This window comes from Puma concolor, chromosome C2 (assembly GCF_028749965.1).
Source record: "Puma concolor isolate L17-30 chromosome C2, mPumCon1.1.hap2, whole genome shotgun sequence".
Lineage (NCBI taxonomy): Eukaryota > Metazoa > Chordata > Mammalia > Carnivora > Felidae > Puma > Puma concolor.
The window spans coordinates 22539698-22558280 of record NC_141675.1 but is presented as its reverse complement, the minus strand read 5'-3'; the positions used below and the strand labels follow the sequence as shown (position 1 = coordinate 22558280).

Sequence of the window (18583 nt, the reverse complement as noted above, 5' to 3'; positions counted from 1 at the left end):
AGAGTAAATCAATTAGACTAGACTTACCCCAACTTGATTTCTTCTTTCATCTTGACAGCTTTTGAAAGACTTTCCAGATGAGCTGCGTTCTGACATCACTATGCATTTGAACAAGGAGATCTTACAGTTGTCCCTTTTTGAGTGTGCCAGCCGGGGCTGCCTCAGGTCTCTGTCTCTACACATCAAAACCTCTTTCTGTGCTCCGGGGGAGTATCTGCTGCGTCAAGGAGATGCTTTGCAGGCCATCTACTTTGTATGCTCAGGCTCCATGGAAGTTCTTAAAGACAGCATGGTGCTGGCTATTCTTGGTACGTCGGAGTTGAAAAGCTTCATGAAATTTTACCCTAGAGCATAAGTTAAAAAGAAAAAAAGGGGGGAGGGAGGTACTGCTATTGTAAGAAAATTCTGGATGAATATATGGAATCAGGCAAATTTGAATGGATTTAATTTGCCAACTATGTATTATTATTGTTCTGCCACATACTGAGTTTCCACATTCAACATATCATTTCATTCTTGTTAAAAATCCAGCAGTATTGGGGCACCTGGGTGGCTCAGTCGGTGGAGCGTCACTCTCTTTGCCCCTCCTCTGCTCACATATGCGTGCTCACTCTCTATCTGGATTCATAGTGCTGGATTAAAAACAAATCCAGGGGCACCTGGGTGGCTCAGTTGTTTAAGTGTCTGACTTTGGCTCAGGCTATGATCTCACAGTTAGTGAGATTGAGCCCCAGAGCAAGCTCTTTGTGGTCAGGGCAGAGCCCGCTTCAGATCCTTCGTCTCCCTCTCTCACTCTCTACCCCTCGCCCACTTTCTCTTGCGCTCTCTCTCCCCAAAATAAATAAACATGAAAAAAATTTGTTTAAATCCAGCAGAATGAACATTAACCCCATTTTACAAATGACTAAATAGTATGTTAACTTAATTTGTCCCAAATAACATAAGAAAATGAACACAGTTCTTTCTGATTCCTAAAGCCAGATTATTAGTTGTGATGCCTGCTGCCTCTTAGTGACATAGCTGGTCAATTTTAAAGGGGCATTTTTGTATTTTTGTGGAGAACAAAGTCAGAGAAGAACATGAAAATGGCTCCATCTGTGCTAGAAATAACACAAAAGTGATCATGCACTGAAGATGAGGTCTCATTGCAGTCACTAACCCAATATTGTCAAGGTGGCCATAGGCCTCTTTTTTATTTTTTTTAACTTCCTCAAAGAAAATTCACAAGATAGTTTGTGAAGATTTTGTACCACAAAACTGACTCCCAACTTTTAAGACCTAATTGGTGTTCATTGAAATATAAAGGTCAGCTGACAAAAGGTGTCATGTAGAGTGAATATAGAAAAATTCCTACCCACAATTTTATGTGTACTTCTTTTAAAATCACTCGTTTTTTGTTTATTCGAATATTTATTGGGGCTTACGAGCGTATCAGGTTGTGATCTAAATATATTTTGAACGCCAATGTAGTACGCCACTGTTTAGAATTTGTGTTCATAAAAAGGGGCTAATTTATATTTAATATATTCAAGAGCTAAGATTTAGAAACAACTTAACCGTTTATAACATATTTTTACATATCGGGTCTTGCTTAAGCCTTCCTAACACAAAGAGACAGATAAGAGTGGTGTTTTCTGTTTTTTCCAAAGTCAAAGCTAACCTAGGTTTCTTGACTCTGTCTCCGGCGCTCTTTTCCACGTCTAAGCAATGCCTATTTTTCTATCTCATCCCTATAAGCCTGCCATCACTGGATTCTAGTTTGTAAGCTTCAAGACAGATTATACTTTGGAAAAGGAAAGGAGAACTAAAATTTAGAGACTCCCTAATATGAGCCGGGTGTTTTATATCCATTATCCAATTTAAATCCTACTGCCCCGTTAGGTTGTTGTGATTATCTCCAATTAAAGGTGAAGAGTGGAGGCTAGGGAATAGTGAAATAAACAGGTGCTTCCCATTGCTTCATGTTTACTCAGTCGGCCATGTACCAGGGAAAAGGTAGGGCTTGCCTTTCAGAGCTTTGGCTCAACTCTTGACTCACCCTCTTATGTTTTTCTCCTGGACAGAAGAGTACTGACAGAAGAGCGACTGGGTTTATTTTCAACTTGGCCAGTTCATCATCAGTGTTAGAGTGAGGCTCTCTGTGTTTGTGTGTTTTTAAGAAGAGACTTAACATTCCTGCTCACTCACAACTCTGTGAAGTTAAAGGCCAATCATTCTATTATTTCATGGCTCTAAATTACAATTGATAAATATTTCTGAATTTGCTTCAAAAACTTAACTTTAATCATAACATACCTTTCCATGGGCTTTCTTAGGACTATGTAAGTTTTGTAGCCTGCCTATTGACATAGCCTGCTTTTAAAAGGGCATATAGTTATTTTCCAGAACTATATGGCTTCATATGCTTGTAAGCCAAAATAATGCATGATGTTTAAATACATATGATGTGGTTTTTCCCCATAATTGTGCTGAATTTTTACATTTGGTAACTAGCAACGATACTAGGAATGGAATATGAAGGCAACCGCCATAACATTAGAACATAATAGGTACAAATTTGATGGCTTCTAGGTAATTAACATTGTTTGTAATACATAATTCAACTGGATTTTCTTATTTAAAACATTCTACTCACAGCTGAAAGATTTAATCCGTTGCCTTTTGCTCTTGGCCCCGATTTCCTCCATAAATTATGATTTTCATGATTAGCATTTTCACATATTCATTTCCACAACATCAAAAATGATTTAAGTGCAAATTGCCACATGACCATTCTAAATACTCCTGTGTGGTATTGGGACTAAACCCAAACAAGGATAACGAATTATTAATATTTTATCCCTGTGATTAACATTATTTCGGTGGAGATTGAGTATTTTACTTTCCCTGTGGTAATATTGTCTTATAGGGCCAATTAAAATCAATACTGACTTTGATACACTTAAGCACATGGCTTCACATTTGATCTGTAGATATTTAATACATGTTCACTCTGCCAACAAAATGAATTAATATATAATGTTGTAGGGAGGAAGTATCACCAAACAGCTGTCAAGCCATAACTTATTCAAGCACCTCAGTTGTCCAATCAATACATGAAGGCATTTCTTAATCTGATGCCTGGGGAGGCAGTTGACTTAGAGGCAAGGATTTGTTACGGGGGTAGAAATTGTTTGCTTTGCACACCTTCATTTCATGTCCTGGTAATTGTGTTTTTCCAGCAATTTCTTCATTGTTGTTTAAAAGAAAATGACAAAGCACTGATAAATGTGTTCTTCACGGATGGTGTTAGTCTGCCTAATTATAATTAAACATGTTATTGCTCTAACCTGGACAGTTTGCAGATACATCTCATCAGCTACCCCCACCTCCTGTGGAAGAATAACTGGCTAGCAAATATCAATAATAGAATTCTGAAAAATGGAAGTAATAAGGGACCATAGAGATCTTGCTCTTCTTTTAGAAATAAGGATACCAGGACTTAGAGTAATTAGGCAACTTAGATGAAGGTCCTAATGCACGGTAGTGAGAAATTCATAAGACCGTACAATCAGCAAGGATGCAAACCATGTTGTAATTTACCAGTGCTCACCTTGCCAGGGCTCAACAGTGTCCACAACACATGTCAGTGTTTCATAAATATTCACTCAATGAATAAATAAACTGGAATTCTTTCTAGGATGCCAAGTTTGGCAAGATGTTGGTGGTGTTTTATAGCTGGGGTCATTGTGGCTTAAATAGCCATGCTACAGTCACCCTAGGTAGGAAAGTCTGATAACTCTCAAGTCATTGTAGGGGTTTCTGGGTGGCTCAGTCAGTGAAGCGTCTTTGTCTCAGGTCATGCTGTCGCGGTTCGCGAGCTCGAGCCCCGTGTCAGGCTCTGTGCCGACAGCTCAGGGCCCGGAGCCTGCTTCGGATTCTGTGTCTCCCTCTCTCTCTTTCCCTTTCCCACTAGCACTCTATCTCTCGCTCTCAAAAATAAATAAACATTTTTTTTTAATGTTTAAATAAATAAAGTCACTCCAAACAGCAGTTGCTTCACAGAAAAATGTAAATCTTCTTTGTGGCAACACACTGCATCGTGATAAATTCTCCTGAGATATACAGATTTCAAAATTTGCTGTATTCAGAGCATCTGGGCTATATATTTACATCTGTGCCCAACTTTGAGTTTTCGAGCACTAATTTAGATTTCTAATAAAATATGTAAGAAACAATTTCCAAGGTTAGCGTTATTGGTGACAACATTTAAATCCAACTTGACTTCTCTAGCACCATGTGGCTGTTTACTCCCTTAGCATCTGTAAGTATAGATTTTAGCCCTGTTTTTTCTTTGGCCAACTAGGCTCAATTTCAAAGTTTAAATTTAATGTTAATTCAGAGATAATATTTAGATGTAATCCAATAATATCCAGATGTTCAATTTTTATCTGTTACATATTTATGAACATTTCAGGTGTTCATGGTTAATTTGGCATGTTTCTTTTCCTGTGAAATTCAATAAAACAGAATTTTATTGAAGTCTGATACAAGTCAGAAGTTTTGCTTCCTGAAATGCTGGGCACGATAAAGGAATGAAAATGTAGAAGTTAAAAACTTAATTGAATGGAGGACAGGACAATTTGTTGTATACCATTCCAAAGATACTATTTGCTTGGTGGTTTTTCTGTCGATCAGTTGTTGGTTGTTGATTCCCTCTGAAATGGAGCAGGCGGCCATTAAAAAAAATAATGAAATTTAAAGCCCATGCAGAAGGACAAAGCAAAGAAACTCCTAAGTTGTAGCCATGAATCTAATGCCAGTATCCTCTGTGAACTTAGGTCATATTATTTCAGCATTTAACCTAAGTTTGTGTGAGAACTGAATGGATTTTCTTTCATGTTTCTCACAGGGATGCTGATAATGGCTGTGTCTAAAATCTGAAGCTGTAATCAGGGTTTTTTTGTTAGCTCTTTACATTTATGCTCACCTTCCTGCTAAGCGAAACTGATTCAAATCAGTTGAAAGATTTTAAAGATTCAAATACATTGGCCAATATTATCTAATCATAAACGCAAGGAAGCCAGCTAGTTCCAGGCAGGTGAATCCAGCCAAAGACTGATAGGCTGAGGTGTTACACGCAGAGCGTCAGGGGTGCTTGGTGTGGGGTGGGCACAGGCCACCAAATGGTGATACGTCTCTCTCCCTGCAGTGGCACAAGCGAAAAGCTCATAGCTTTTATTTATTCGCTTTCTTTTTTGATGGGAAAATTGGGCTTTCACACTGTCACAGAGTATTAGAACTGCAGCTTATGTTTCACATTTTTATGTAGTAGATTTCACCGTCCATGACGCGCAATACTTGATGTCTGCCTCCCAGTTCTGAGCAGAGGGAGGCAGGGCACGCTCACCTTCCTCGCCCTCCTGTCTTGTAGACATGTTTAGAGGTAGATGAAACAACCTGAGTATGTTAGAAAGCTGATGATGAATCCCACCTTACTGTGTTAGAATGAAAATTAGTAGTAATATACGTTCGATGGTCTCGTTTCGAGCCCTTTTGCACTCAAAAAAATCAGAGCCATTACTATGTCCCTTGAAGAGTTGAGGCAACTGTGACACAGATGTCAACTTCTCTGTCTAAAGTCAATTATGGGATGCTGAGGGACTGTCTGGAGCCCATCTGTGACCTAACAGTTCCTAACTCTGGCTCTCCTAGCCCTTACCCCCTAGACTACTGTTCTCGCTGGGAACAGTTTTGCCTGCCAGGGGACATTTGGCAATATCTGAAGGTGTTTTGGGTTGTCACCACTGGGGGTCGGGGATATGAGCTGCTGCTAAACATTCTACTGTGCAGAAAACCCCCGACCGCAAAGAATTACCAGGCCCCGAATCTCAACACCGCTGAGATGAAGGTTTCTGTTTCCCTTGTGGTGTCATCTCAGCCAAGTGATGCCTGTAAGTCAGATGAGGTCGCCAGTCTCAGCTTGCTTTTCTTTAAAATTAACCTGTCTCTTTTTTCACTGTTTCAAGGGAAAGGAGACTTAATTGGAGCAAATCTATCAATTAAGGACCAAGTGATCAAGACCAACGCAGATGTGAAGGCTTTAACCTACTGTGATCTTCAGTGCATCATCCTCAAAGGACTCTTTGAAGTGCTAGACCTTTACCCAGAATATGCTCACAAATTCGTGGAAGATATTCAGCATGACCTCACATACAACCTTCGAGAAGGTCACGAGAGTGATGTAAGTCTCACTTCTAATTAGTGCCAAGACCTAAAACATGGAGCCTGGAGATCATTTATAACAGTAAAAAGCATATGTCATGACTTCACTTGTAAAAGTCTCTGAATGAATAAAGTATGATTATTCGACCACTAGTCGAACAATGAAATCATTAGCCAGAAGTCAAGCCTGCAGTTTGTTATCAATGCTCTAGGAAAGTATTATTTGTAGATGACCTCCCTTAATTCAGCGTCTTTCCTGTTTATTTTCACATGCTTCTAACTAGAATCCGTTTCAGTGATACATAAGATTTAGCTACCGATGTGTGATTTCTCCCGAATGTCAAGATTCAGCTAGAAAAATGGCTCAGGGTTTGCTATGTTAGTAATTGTTTACCGTTCCACTTGCTTGTTATGGAGTTTGCTCAAAAATAATCTTTTTGTTAACCAGTACCCAAAACAGTCTATCTTAAAATGACTAAATATGCATAAAAGGATTCAAGCCAAAGATTGTCACACTGAAAGCATAATGAGTATTTTATGAAATTATGTATTTGCTGCATGTTTCAGTTTATACAAACAGCTTTCCTAACAAAATAGGTACTATGCCACATCCTGTGATTAAGCTGATCACGAACATGACTTCATTAGATGTGTCAGAGACACAAATGATTTAATAGGAATGATTATTGAAAGGCAAGCCAGAGCATGCATAGCATTCTGTAACAACAAAGGCTTAATCTGCTGCCTTGAGTTTTGTCCCAGATATTTGCAATACTCTTTTTTTTTTTTTCCCGAGGAACTATTGTTTTGACTAACCCATATTGTGCAGGCATTTTGTTAGGCATTAATATTCCTCACTTTGGAAGACAGAGAAAGAATACAAATTGTATATTACTTCATCTTGGTTGAGGATCTCAAATGACAGTCAATATGTAGATGGCACACCATTCCGAAGTTCAAGATTAACCAGTTTTGAATGTGTGCTTCTCTCTGTTAACGGTAGCAAACAGCAAAGGAGGTATCAATATTTGGGGGGAACTTATTTGTGCTCTGCACTCTGCCTAGATAAAGCCTCTCATTTAGTGCTTGTGGTGACTTTTTAAGGTAAGTATCCATCAATTTTTATGGAGCAGAAAACAGATTCAGAATGGCTAAGTAACATGTTTATAACCTCATGGACTTGTAGGGACAGAGCCTGAGCACAGATATCTGTCACTGTAAAATCTATACACTAACTGTTGGTTATATTGTCTTCTTATTGAAGACACTTCCATATCTTCCAATTCAACACATGGACTTTTAAAACAACAGGTGTCTTTTGTAGTCGCTACGACAGCCTAACGTGACAACTATTTTTGAAAAGTGGAGGTGTGCTAGAGGAAGCAATTGAAGAGGAAAGAAGAAGTGAGGGCAGAGAGCAATAGCCAACATGCCTCAGCATAGTAAAGTAGAAAATATTGGATCTCAACCCCTGCCTTCCTTTTATTTGATTCCTTTTTAAAGATCCGTATACCATATCTTTGATTGAATTTTTTATCCTTTTTTCCCCTATTTTCTGGAACAGTAATCATAGGGATTTTTGAACTCCAATACCTGAATTGCCTTTGGGATTATTTTCATGCACTGTTCTTTCTCTTGCGTTGTTTTGTTTCGTTGTGGTCATTCGGTTCCTTCTTTTTAGCAGATGACATACTTTTGTTTGAATATAGATGTCACTTATGAAAATTGTTTCTGCTATTTTCCTCCAAACAGGCTTAGGTTTTCTTCTGGCAGGCAGAGCAAGGTCCAGCCAACCACTCCCATTCTGTCCAGAGCTCCTCTTCGGCTTGTTAGGTTGCTCTGTTTCAGCTTCACCCAACCTCCAGGGCTCTAAGACATGGTTTTTCCGGGATCTCAACTAAAAGCCTTAGATGTTTACCAGCGCCTCCCCAGGTGGGGCTTGAACTCCACCCTCCCTCTCCTCCAGACTGTGTGGTGGCCGAGACCTCTACTCTGCCATTAACCTCCCGGTTGCTGTTTTGTCCTGAGTCTCCTGGAGCGCTGCCCTGTGCAGGCTCATGTTAGGCTCATGCCTCCAGGGCCACACTGAGGCAGTTACCTATTCTCTGGGATTTCACACCTCAAATCCCAGGTGGTTTGTTCACCTGAACTCCATCCTCTGTCTCCTTAGCCAGTAAGACCACTCCTTTCTATTCTACTCTCTTCCACCTCACAATGAAATAGCAAATTCCCTCAAGAAGATACTTGGGTAAATGCAGAGCATGCACCTCTGTGTTCCTCTTTTCTCAGGGACCACAACCCTTCAAGTCTTCCCTCAGCGGATTGTTCTCCAGTGCTTTCAAACAGTTGTTTTGTGTATTTTGTCCAGCTTTACTTTTTACTAGAGGGTTAGTTCAATATAAGCCATTTCGTTAAGTCATAAGTATTGCTTCTTTTCAGAGGGTCCCTTATCAGCTGCATTTTAAAGGCAAAGGGGAACTGAAGCTTACCTCCAAAACCCTTATTGCTTTGTTTTTCCTAATCATTTATCACTCAAAACTTCCCTCTGTCTGTCTGTCTCTCTCTCTCTGTATAGATTTTGGGATGCTATGCCTTCTGAAGGCTAGTTAAATTTGGACCACCCTTCCCCATAATTCCATACCCTGGGGAAAAGTCTTCTGCTCTTTCTAAAGATACTACAACTTCTAGGCAAGTTCGTATTCTGATGGTAACCCAAGATTTTGGATTCTTGCTTTGCTTTGCAACTCTGCTGTCAGACCAGTGTGAAACCCAGCCCCTTTCCTTACATGTTCACACAAATAAAAATATCAAATCCCACAGGATTTTTAGTGGGTTGAAGCCTCTGTGGAAGGTTGACCAGTGGGTTGTAGAGGAAGGAACATTTGCAGAAGGGAAATGCAAACGATATAAATGTAATGTGTCTATATATCCTTCGACCCTTTCTTGCTGCTGTCATCACTCTTCTTGCTCTCTCTTCATCTCCAGATTCCCCATTATTGCTGATCCATATTAGTTTAACTCCCACTCTTTGGTTGTCCGTCACCTTTCTGATTTTGCCTTCTGGGTTCACCTTTTGCCCCTGTACCTACTACCCTGTTAGGTGACATGGAACATCTGGGTAAAGAGAAGACTGATGGTCAACCCATTTTGAAATAAAGGCCATAAAAGCATTTTAAGAAATAGTCAAAATTTAGAAGGGGATATGGATGCAAGATATAACTCCTAGAACTATGATAAATGATGTAACTTTCGAATGACCGCTCATCCAGTTCTCATAGTAAAATTAATTGAAATCTGTAAAATATACTCTAAGTTTGTGAAAAGGCTAACTAGCATGGTTTGGACCTAATTATGCATTTTATGCACCCAGTGTTTTCTATATTTGCCTTATTTATATCTTCTGGATGGCTCCAATATGGACAGAGATTAATTTAGTTATTCCTGTCTATGCAGATTATGAGAAATTTGCTTCACTGCTTCTCACGGTAAACTCTATAAAATTGATTTTAGCACACTCAGGTATTGTTGGTTGTGAAATTTAGTGCCTTAATATAAGAATTTTGAATTTGTGATGAAATGACAGACGTGTATCTAAAATATGTGCTTTCAAAAATTACTCACGCTAATGCACCGAAAATCAGGGCTCGATGGCTACATATCAAATACCTAAGTGCTTCTCACATGGTCCACATGAACTTGGTGGTGGCGTTGTGGTTGTGGAGCAACAAACCGCAGTGGTTGTTGAAAAAGGATGATACCTTCTTACTGAGGGGCTCGTTGGTTATGAAACCTATTACGTTTTCAGTGTGTTTTTTCCTCAGTTTTTCATTATTGTCATGTAATCTGATCAGCATAAAATAATGAAGTCTCTTCCTTCAGGCTTCCCGCCTCGTTAGGAAGGGGTATTTCCCCCAGTTTCTTGAGGGTCACTGACCTCGAGGTGAAGATCTTCGAATGCCCATCTCCCATGCAGCACAACAGGTTACCCCAGAGTTCAGAGAAGGCTCCCGAGGTGGAGACAAGGGAGCCCATGAGGAGCATGTACTTTCAGCAGCTTCTTTCCACTCTGATGGGATCATACGTGGGTGGTTTGAGGTGCTGACCTATCATAGCTGCCTCAAGCCTCAACGTTATAACATCCTAGTTCCCCACAACTGACATATACTCTCTGTGTAGACCAAGAACCATGCTTAAATAGTGTAGTTATAAAACAGAATACTTCAAAGTCTCAAGTGACCCTCAAGTGAAACAAATGCATATATAGTCATAATTTGCTTCAGAAGTTCCAGAGTGATCATAGGCAATAGTTAAGACATATATAAATAAACATAATGGAATGGAATAAACAGAATGGAATGAATTTAAGCCAAAAGTTTCCTGCTGATGGAAGGGTCAACTTTCCATCCCTGGGGGTTGCAGGCATATTTGTGTGTGTGTGTGTGTGTGTGTGTGTGTGTGTGTGTGTGTAGGTATGGTAGGTGCGGAAGGATATCTGACCATGATAAATGAGAAGTGATATAATGAATGTTTCTCTTGCCTCCATTCTTACTTCCTCACCACTCTCCCACCTCAAGGCCACAGAAGCAATCTTCTCAAATTATAAATTGGATCATGTCGTTCCATTGCTTAAAATATTTCAATGGATCCTCATGGACTATTAAGAAAATCCAGGCTCCCCACCATAACTTTGAAGATTCTAGGCATTCCAGCACTTGCCTGCCTTTCAGATTCATCCGATGGCATCTTGTGTCCAGCCTTACACCCTAGCAAACTGGCCTGTTTTTCCTTCCTTTCATGTGCCAGGCTCCTGCCTGCCTCTTGGGGCCTTTACATTTGTTCTTTCTTCCTGCAATGGTATTCCTCTTGCCTTACCTGACCGACCACCTGCTCTGGAGTTTGCCTCTCCAGGTTATCCTCTGGCACAGAATCTTGTTTATCATTTTTATAGTAGTTAGCAAGATCTTAAGTTATTTTAATATGTATATTTTCTTGTTCATGTTCACTTCTTCCTACCAGAATGTCTACTTTATGCAGGCGTTGTTTTATTCTATATCTCCAGTGCCTAAGTCAGAGCCTAATGTGGAATTAACATTTAATATATATTCAATGACTGAATGCATGAACGTCAAAAGGTTTACTTTGCGACCTGGAACTTCTTTGAAATTTTGAGAAAATGAATAAAGTCCTAAAAGCATCAACCAAGTAGCCAGTAAATGGAATTTAAAATGAAAAGTTAAGAGGGGCCCCTGGCTGGCTCAGTCTGTAGACCATATGACTTGATCTCAGGGCCATGAGTTCAAGCCCCACATTGGGCCTCGAGCTTACTTAAAAAATAAAACGGAACAAAAAGTTAAGGGAATTCAGAATTGTATTTCTAAGAAGTTACAAAGCCGAAGGAAGTATCAATAGTAAGATTTAAAAGAACAAATTGAAATAGGTAAATTGGAAATGGAATTTTTCGCCTCCCCCAAGTTCAAAGCAAGAGATTTTCAAAAGCCGTAGGACGAATTTAAGCCAAATAACAAGGAAAAACAAAACCCTTGCAGTATAGGTAATGTAATCCTCCAGGTGGGGTTTGGGATAGTAAGTTGTATTTAAATGAAAAAGGATCTGCCTTCAAATCTAAGCTAACACGTGCATTTTCTGTACAAATAGGTGGACTGTTATAACACTAATACCCCCAGAAAGTAGAGACTCAATACTTTTAACCATTAAATCACTCTGGACTGTTATTCAGCTCACATTTATTGCCTGGGGAATGAAGCTACAAACTTTTTGAGTGAAATGAATTTCCACGTGGAAAATGCCAGGGTCTAGTAAAGCAGCTCATCTATTTTATGAAATGCTTCATCAAAATCTAACACGTGGATCTGTTGCACTTCATGGGAAACTGTGATGTAGAGGGTCTCTGATGTGTGTGGTGGAATCTGGTCAAGTAAAGCTCATGTTCCTTAGTTAGCATTAGTTTCAGTGGCATCTGAATGTGAATTTATATTTCCATCTGGGTCTGGACCCCACGTCTTTCATCTGCCAAGGTGAATCTTTATTTTGTTTAAAGTTCTCAGAAGACAGCCCCTGTCTTAAATACAAATAACATTGGAAAAAGCATCTAATTCCCAAGCATTATTGAGATGTGTCCACTGGACCATCTCGTATGTAATTAAGCTGTACTGCATCCAGGAGGTTTGACTCTGTGCGTCCTCCCTTAGATACAAACAAGCCTGAATGGATCTTTCAAGTGGAGTCTGGGATTTGCCAACATCTCTTTCTTGCCGCCTATGTGACTATATTACAATTTAATTCGAGATTGTACTGAAAAAGGAGCTATTTCCAAAGGAGGGAGTTGGTTTAAATTTAGTCCCCATTTCAGACTGGAATAAGATTGGGCTGCTTGGAAGCAATTTTCTTAAAAATGATTTACCGAATAGTAATAATTTAAAAAATCCTATCTGACAGCCCAGCTACTTAGCTCCTCGAGAGTAGCCTGTGTGTAGGTGTGCATCTGCTAGCTCAGTCTTGTGTAATAAGAGAACATAATTAATTCTGCACCTTTTTGAGATAATTGTTCTTAGAAAATTGCATAATGAAGGGCTCACGTGTCATTTGATCGTGTCAGCTTTCCTTATGATCCTGGGAGCAAGACATGTTTTGTTTCTCAGTTGTGTATTTTAAAATACTCTCCCAACAAAAAATATCTTGTAGCCAAGTGTGTTACCCAGCATACACTTTCATGGCGCTTAAGATATGGTGTCAGATATGCTAGGAAAAGCTCGGTAAATAATGGCCTGGAAGTTTTACTTGCATCCAGTATGTTTTCTGTGTTCTGATACTCTTCTCATACCATTCTCCCAATGGGTTCAAAAGTTTTGGTGGCAAACATATTACCTTGATGGAAACGATTGTGTTTTGGGTGGTATCCCCAGAGCCCAACATTGTGTTTATGTTCATGGCTTTCAGTAAATGAAGATTGCTGTTGAACTTATGGCACTTAGTGAACACCTTACTTGCTCTGATTGCAGCAAAAAGACCCGATGTCCTCTTTTTAAGTGATTACCCAGGCTCACTGCTTCGTTCCCTCCATTATTATCAGTCTTGTCCCCATCTGTTTCCCCCGAAAGATCTCAGGGTGGAATGGACTCCACGGGACTCCAAGTTTACATTCCTTTCCAACCTTGAAGTTCTCTTTCTCCTGCCTAGTCCCCTGCCTCAGAGAAATGAAAACTGAAAAAAGGTTATTCTTACCTCTTCTCAAACCACAGACTGATTCTTTTTTAAATTCTTATTTTAGGACAGAGCTAGTGTGGGGCATTGGCAAAAGGGCCAGCCTGAGAATTCTGGTAAGTTTTAGGGCAATTCAGAATAAGGACATTGACTGTAGGCAATAAAAACTCAACTTGAATCAATCACTAGAAGCAGAGATTTATTGTAAGTATTCCAAGTAGCTAATGGGATTAAATAAAATATACATACATACCTGCACACACCCCCCCCCATACACACACAGATGTGCACACACATCTGGATCTCAGAAATTCTTATAATCACATTATGATTTTCTCCACATCTCTTACTTTCCTTTTCCTCTCCATTTCTTTCTCCTTCAGTCATCATGCCCTCTTTCTTTATCCAAATGGCAAGAAATGGTCACAGGTAGCAACTCTTCAATTTGAGTGGGGAGCAGATTAAACTGGGACTCTCTTAGTTGATGCTAGATTCCTAAAAAAGAATGAGTGCTTCAGCTCATGTCAAGTGCCTGCCCAGGTTTCATCAGTTATTGTGTATGGGAGTATTTGCGTGAGGCGTCAGGGATGGAAGGAGAGCACATTGAAGTAACATCGTGTTTTCCATGGCAACCCATAGACTGAAGAGTTGAGATAAGAAGGATCCAGAAAAATGGGGGGTGGCCAGAGGTAGTTGTTGGACAAATGAAGCAAAGTCAGTGATTGTATGAACTGTGGGTAATCACATCATTATAGGTTGTACAAACATATCTCAGCAATATTTTCTTAGAAGTTAAATCTTATTTAAACATAAATTAAAAATAAAAACAAGCAAAGAACACACAAAAGGCTTTAAAGGACGCTGAATGGGCTCTTGTTTCATCTCCTCTGGATTCTCTCCTGTGTAGCCATTTGTCAATCAAACAGCATGAGGCATACCCTGCAAAGAGATCAACCACAGTTTGAGGACATCTGGGTATTTCAACTTGTGTTTGCAAGTTGAACAGTGAGCATTTAGATTTTTAAGCTCTTTGGGGGAAGCAGGGGTTAGCTGAGTTGGGAAAGTCAGAGGATAAAAAGGCCACCTGCCATCCCATAAACAAGACAGAAAAGTGTTTCTTTCCCTACTTGCTTGGTTGTTCCCATCCTGCAGGGAGCAGCAGATGTTCAGCCTGTAATAAAACGTGTCAGATTTGCACATGCACACACACACACACACAGAGGCAGGACTGAACTTCTGCACATTCCTTGAAAATGAAAAGTTACCTAGGCTGCATCCACCAGGAATCCTCAACCCTGCCCCACTGTTACTCAGGATCCTCCATTCCGCACTGCATTTTGAACGGTTGTCTAAGCCATCTGTGGAAGTACAGAGTCTGCGCCTGAATTCTCCGGTAGACTGTGGTCACAGAGCCCACCCTCATGACAAGGCTCTGTGATGTGAAGTTGATGTTGACACTGCTGATGGCATAATCACTCCTGTGAACCAAGTTGTAGGCTAAGCACTTTACGAACATTGCCTTACGTTACTCTCATACAATTCTTGGACATAAGTTGCTGAGTTCATGTACTAGATAAGAAGACTAGTTAAAGACGAGAGAGGTAGAAACTGGCCCAGAGTCCTTCAGCAAGGAAGCAAGGGAGGCCAGGCACTGCAATTGCAGTCCCAAACCACCTGAAGCCTAAACCCAATGGAAACTTAGTGTAAGCTGATCCTTCAAAACAAAGGATATGTTTTTCCTCTGTCCCTTAATTCTATGAGCAGTGAATGCCAGCCCTATTTATTAATGGTGGATTCATGGGAAACATGTTTCCATAGGAAAATAAGATTTACACATAAGAGAAAATGAGCCACAGAACTTTTCTATAATTCTTTGAACGGTACACTTTCTATTCGTGCATGTTCTTTCCATATGCTGTACTTTAATGAGAAAGCTTTTACAAAATAAATCATTAAAGGATTCAACCCAATTATAAGTGGAGAACTCAGTTGTATACATATAAGTTCTCTGAACCATGACTATGTTTATTTATCTTTGTAATCATTTTCCTTGTAAAACTCATGGTACAAAGTATGTGCTTGATGAATGCTTATTGGAATTTAATTCATTCACTCATATATATTTCCATATCCACAGAACAATAAAATGTTAGAATTGGAAGGGATCTTAAGTACCATCTATTAAAACTCCGTTTTTTCCTGTGATGACAAGTGACTTAAAGGGAGGGGAAAAGAAAATGTATTCATTCACAGAACAAAAAATCTAGTCATTGGTTACGTATATAACTTAAGTGAATTGTATACCTAAATGTATTAGAATATTCCCTTTTGCACAAAGTAGACTCTTACTTTGGGATGAAGTCTTCCCTCAACCATTCTGAGTATGCGTTTCAAATAAGATTCAGTAAAAATATCAAAATGTATCTCATCAGGTTTTAATTTCTCTTGTCAATTGCATATTTAGTAGCACATCTTCCGATCAAGAAAAGATGTTGATGTTTTTTAAGTATGTATTATGAGCGAGGGAGTTTGTTTCCAATACCTCCTTTAATTTAAATTTTAATCTTTGCATCACCCCTGAATCCTTGCTTAACAGATGAAGGAACCGGGCATCCAAGCAGTGCACAGCCTGAGATTACAGAATTAGTAAAAGAATCAAACAGTATAAAATTGAGTCCAATTCTGGTATTCTGAATCCCAGCCTAGTACATTTGTCCACCAAAGCACTCTACCATAAATCAAAACATAATTCTCCTAAAAAAGGGTTGGTCTCCTTTAGGCACCCTGACTTACAGCAGAAGCTATCCTGAATTTCCAGAATAACATTCACTTTAATCTTCTTAACCTTAATGCTATTACTTGTCATGTCTCATCAAAAACCCCCTGTGCCTGTTTCCGGAAAGATCTCTCATTAATAAGAGAATGAGTAAGACAGCACAACTATTGTAGCTTGGCCATCCAACTTGTCCTTTCCCTTAGTATTTGTGCTGTCATGTGCTCCTAAATCCATCTATTTATTAAATAACCCCCTGGTCACCAACTAGCTCTGAGAGAATGTCTTCCCATTCAAGTACATGCTTTTCAGTCTTCTCTGCATATAATCATTCTTCATCCTTCCCTTGTTCCATGTTGGAAAGTAAATCTGAAGTTTCAGACGTGCACTATCATTTCAGATGTACAGAATAGTTTTTCAACTCTTTTCAGACTCCATTTCATTGTTGTAAGAAGTTGGATGCCTTCTTAGCTGGGCATCTGGGTGGCTCAGTCAATTAAGTGTCCGACTCTTGATTTGACTCAGGTCTTGATCTTCTGGTTCATGGGTTTGAGCCCCACATCACACTCTATACTGATGGAGGTGTGGAGCCTGCTTGGGATTCGCTCCCTCTCTCTGTTTTCCCCTCCCCCCACCCCACACACACATTCATTCTCTCTCTCTCTAAAAATAAATAAACGTTAAAAAAAAAAGTTGGAGGCCTTCTTAGCAATTGAAACAAAATGTTCTCCATCCTTCCTTTATGTGCACATACACACAGTTATGGAGGAGGACTAAGAATATAGATGAAAGCAGCAATATTTTTAACATTTCTCAGTCAGTCTTCAAATATTTTACCAGTGTGTATGTTAGGATTTTTTGAAAACATAATTTTATTCTGTTTTTCTATTCAAGAACATTTGATCTCCTGGGTTTTGTTAGAATAATCCTGAATGTTTTACTACAGTATATATTTCACCGTGTGGGATCTTTCAAAGATCATCCTTGGGCACGTAAGACATCTCTTCAGTTAGCCCTTTAATCCCAAACATAAACTCGACAGATACAACACCGAGTCAGTGGGTGGTATGATTAAAACTGCTCTAAATGAGCTAAGTTGGTAGAAATTAAATTAAAATTAAAAGCAAATTACAAAATCCTAGGATAAACATCTCTAATAACGCTTTTCCCATGAAGTTCCCCAAAAGGGTGTAGACAGCAGAGACGATGACATATGGTGGAGACAGTCTGCTTACACCGCGGCACAGACTGTGCTCGGCAGGCAGATCTGGAGGCCTCCGGTCTCATCAGATTGTAGGCATCTATTTGCTCACCATTTAAGCCCAGCATTCTGGGATGCCAAAAGAGTGGCGGCTTTGACTGAAGGAAACAGTAGCCAAGGAGTCAGAAATAGGAAGCAAACGAGATGCCAAGTTGGGGGGGGGGGGGAGTGAAGTGCCTCAAGATTATGAATTGGAAGGCCAGCGTGTGGTACTCATGGTAACTCTAGGAGGGCGGAGGGATCCGTGGAGATACCGTTCTGTGAAATGAATTGGGGTTTAAAGGATTTGGTTCCCATGTCATGGAGGAAAATGATTAAGCAAAAATTCTTCGATGAACATCTGCAAGATGCTAAGCTTTTAGTGATGTGGTAATCCCACTTATATGTTCCACCCGGAAGATTAAGTTCTTTAAAAGCAGAGCATATGGTCACCGATCTGTGTCACTGCATTTTGCCAGGATTTGTAAACAGTCCCAAGTCTGACTAGGGCTAACGCATCATGGTTATATTCCAGGTTGTACTGTTTATATTTTTTTTTTCTCTTATTAATCACACTTTCATCTTGACAGGACAGAATGTTAGCATCATATTTGAGGAAAAAAGCAAAAAACCCAAACAGCATTCTGTCAAAAAGAACCCACGAATGCTAGGTATCAGACTCAATACACATAGAAGTTGTATGACTTGGAACAAGTTGCTGTCTTTCTGTGGGCCTCCAGTTCCTCATCCCTGGCCTGGATGATCACTAAGAAACCATCAGTTGAGTCAGGCTAAATGCTGTAACAAATAACACCAAGTTTCCGTGACTTCATACAATAAGTAGAATAAATGGGTTATGCAGTAAATCTCATTCGTATCTGTGTACAGGTGGCAGCTTCTCACTTGATGACTCGGGCAGCCAGTCTTCCTCTATTTGGTGGCCCCATCACCCCCCACCACCCAGGCCTCAGAGTCATCTGGAACTCAGAGTCCTTCACTAGGCTTTTTGTATCCAGCCAGCCAATCAGTTTAAGAGACAGAGAATAGAGGCTGCCCTTGTATGACTCAGGGGCCAGACCCACAAATGACATGGATCTCTTCTGCTCACACTCCATTGGCCAGAATGAGTCACGTGGTTCACACGT

The 18583-nt window shown here is 39.8% G+C and overlaps 1 protein-coding gene across 1 annotated transcript in view; it reads left to right on the top strand.

Moving 5' to 3' along the window:
* Nucleotides 1-18583, top strand: part of KCNH8 (potassium voltage-gated channel subfamily H member 8) — a 360147-nt gene that overhangs the window by 297602 nt on the left and 43962 nt on the right. The window contains exons 10-11 of the mRNA XM_086674209.1: nt 59-308; nt 6009-6223. Of these exons, the coding sequence (XP_086530335.1) occupies nt 59-308; nt 6009-6223 (465 nt within the window). The remainder of the gene's footprint in view (nt 1-58; nt 309-6008; nt 6224-18583) is intronic.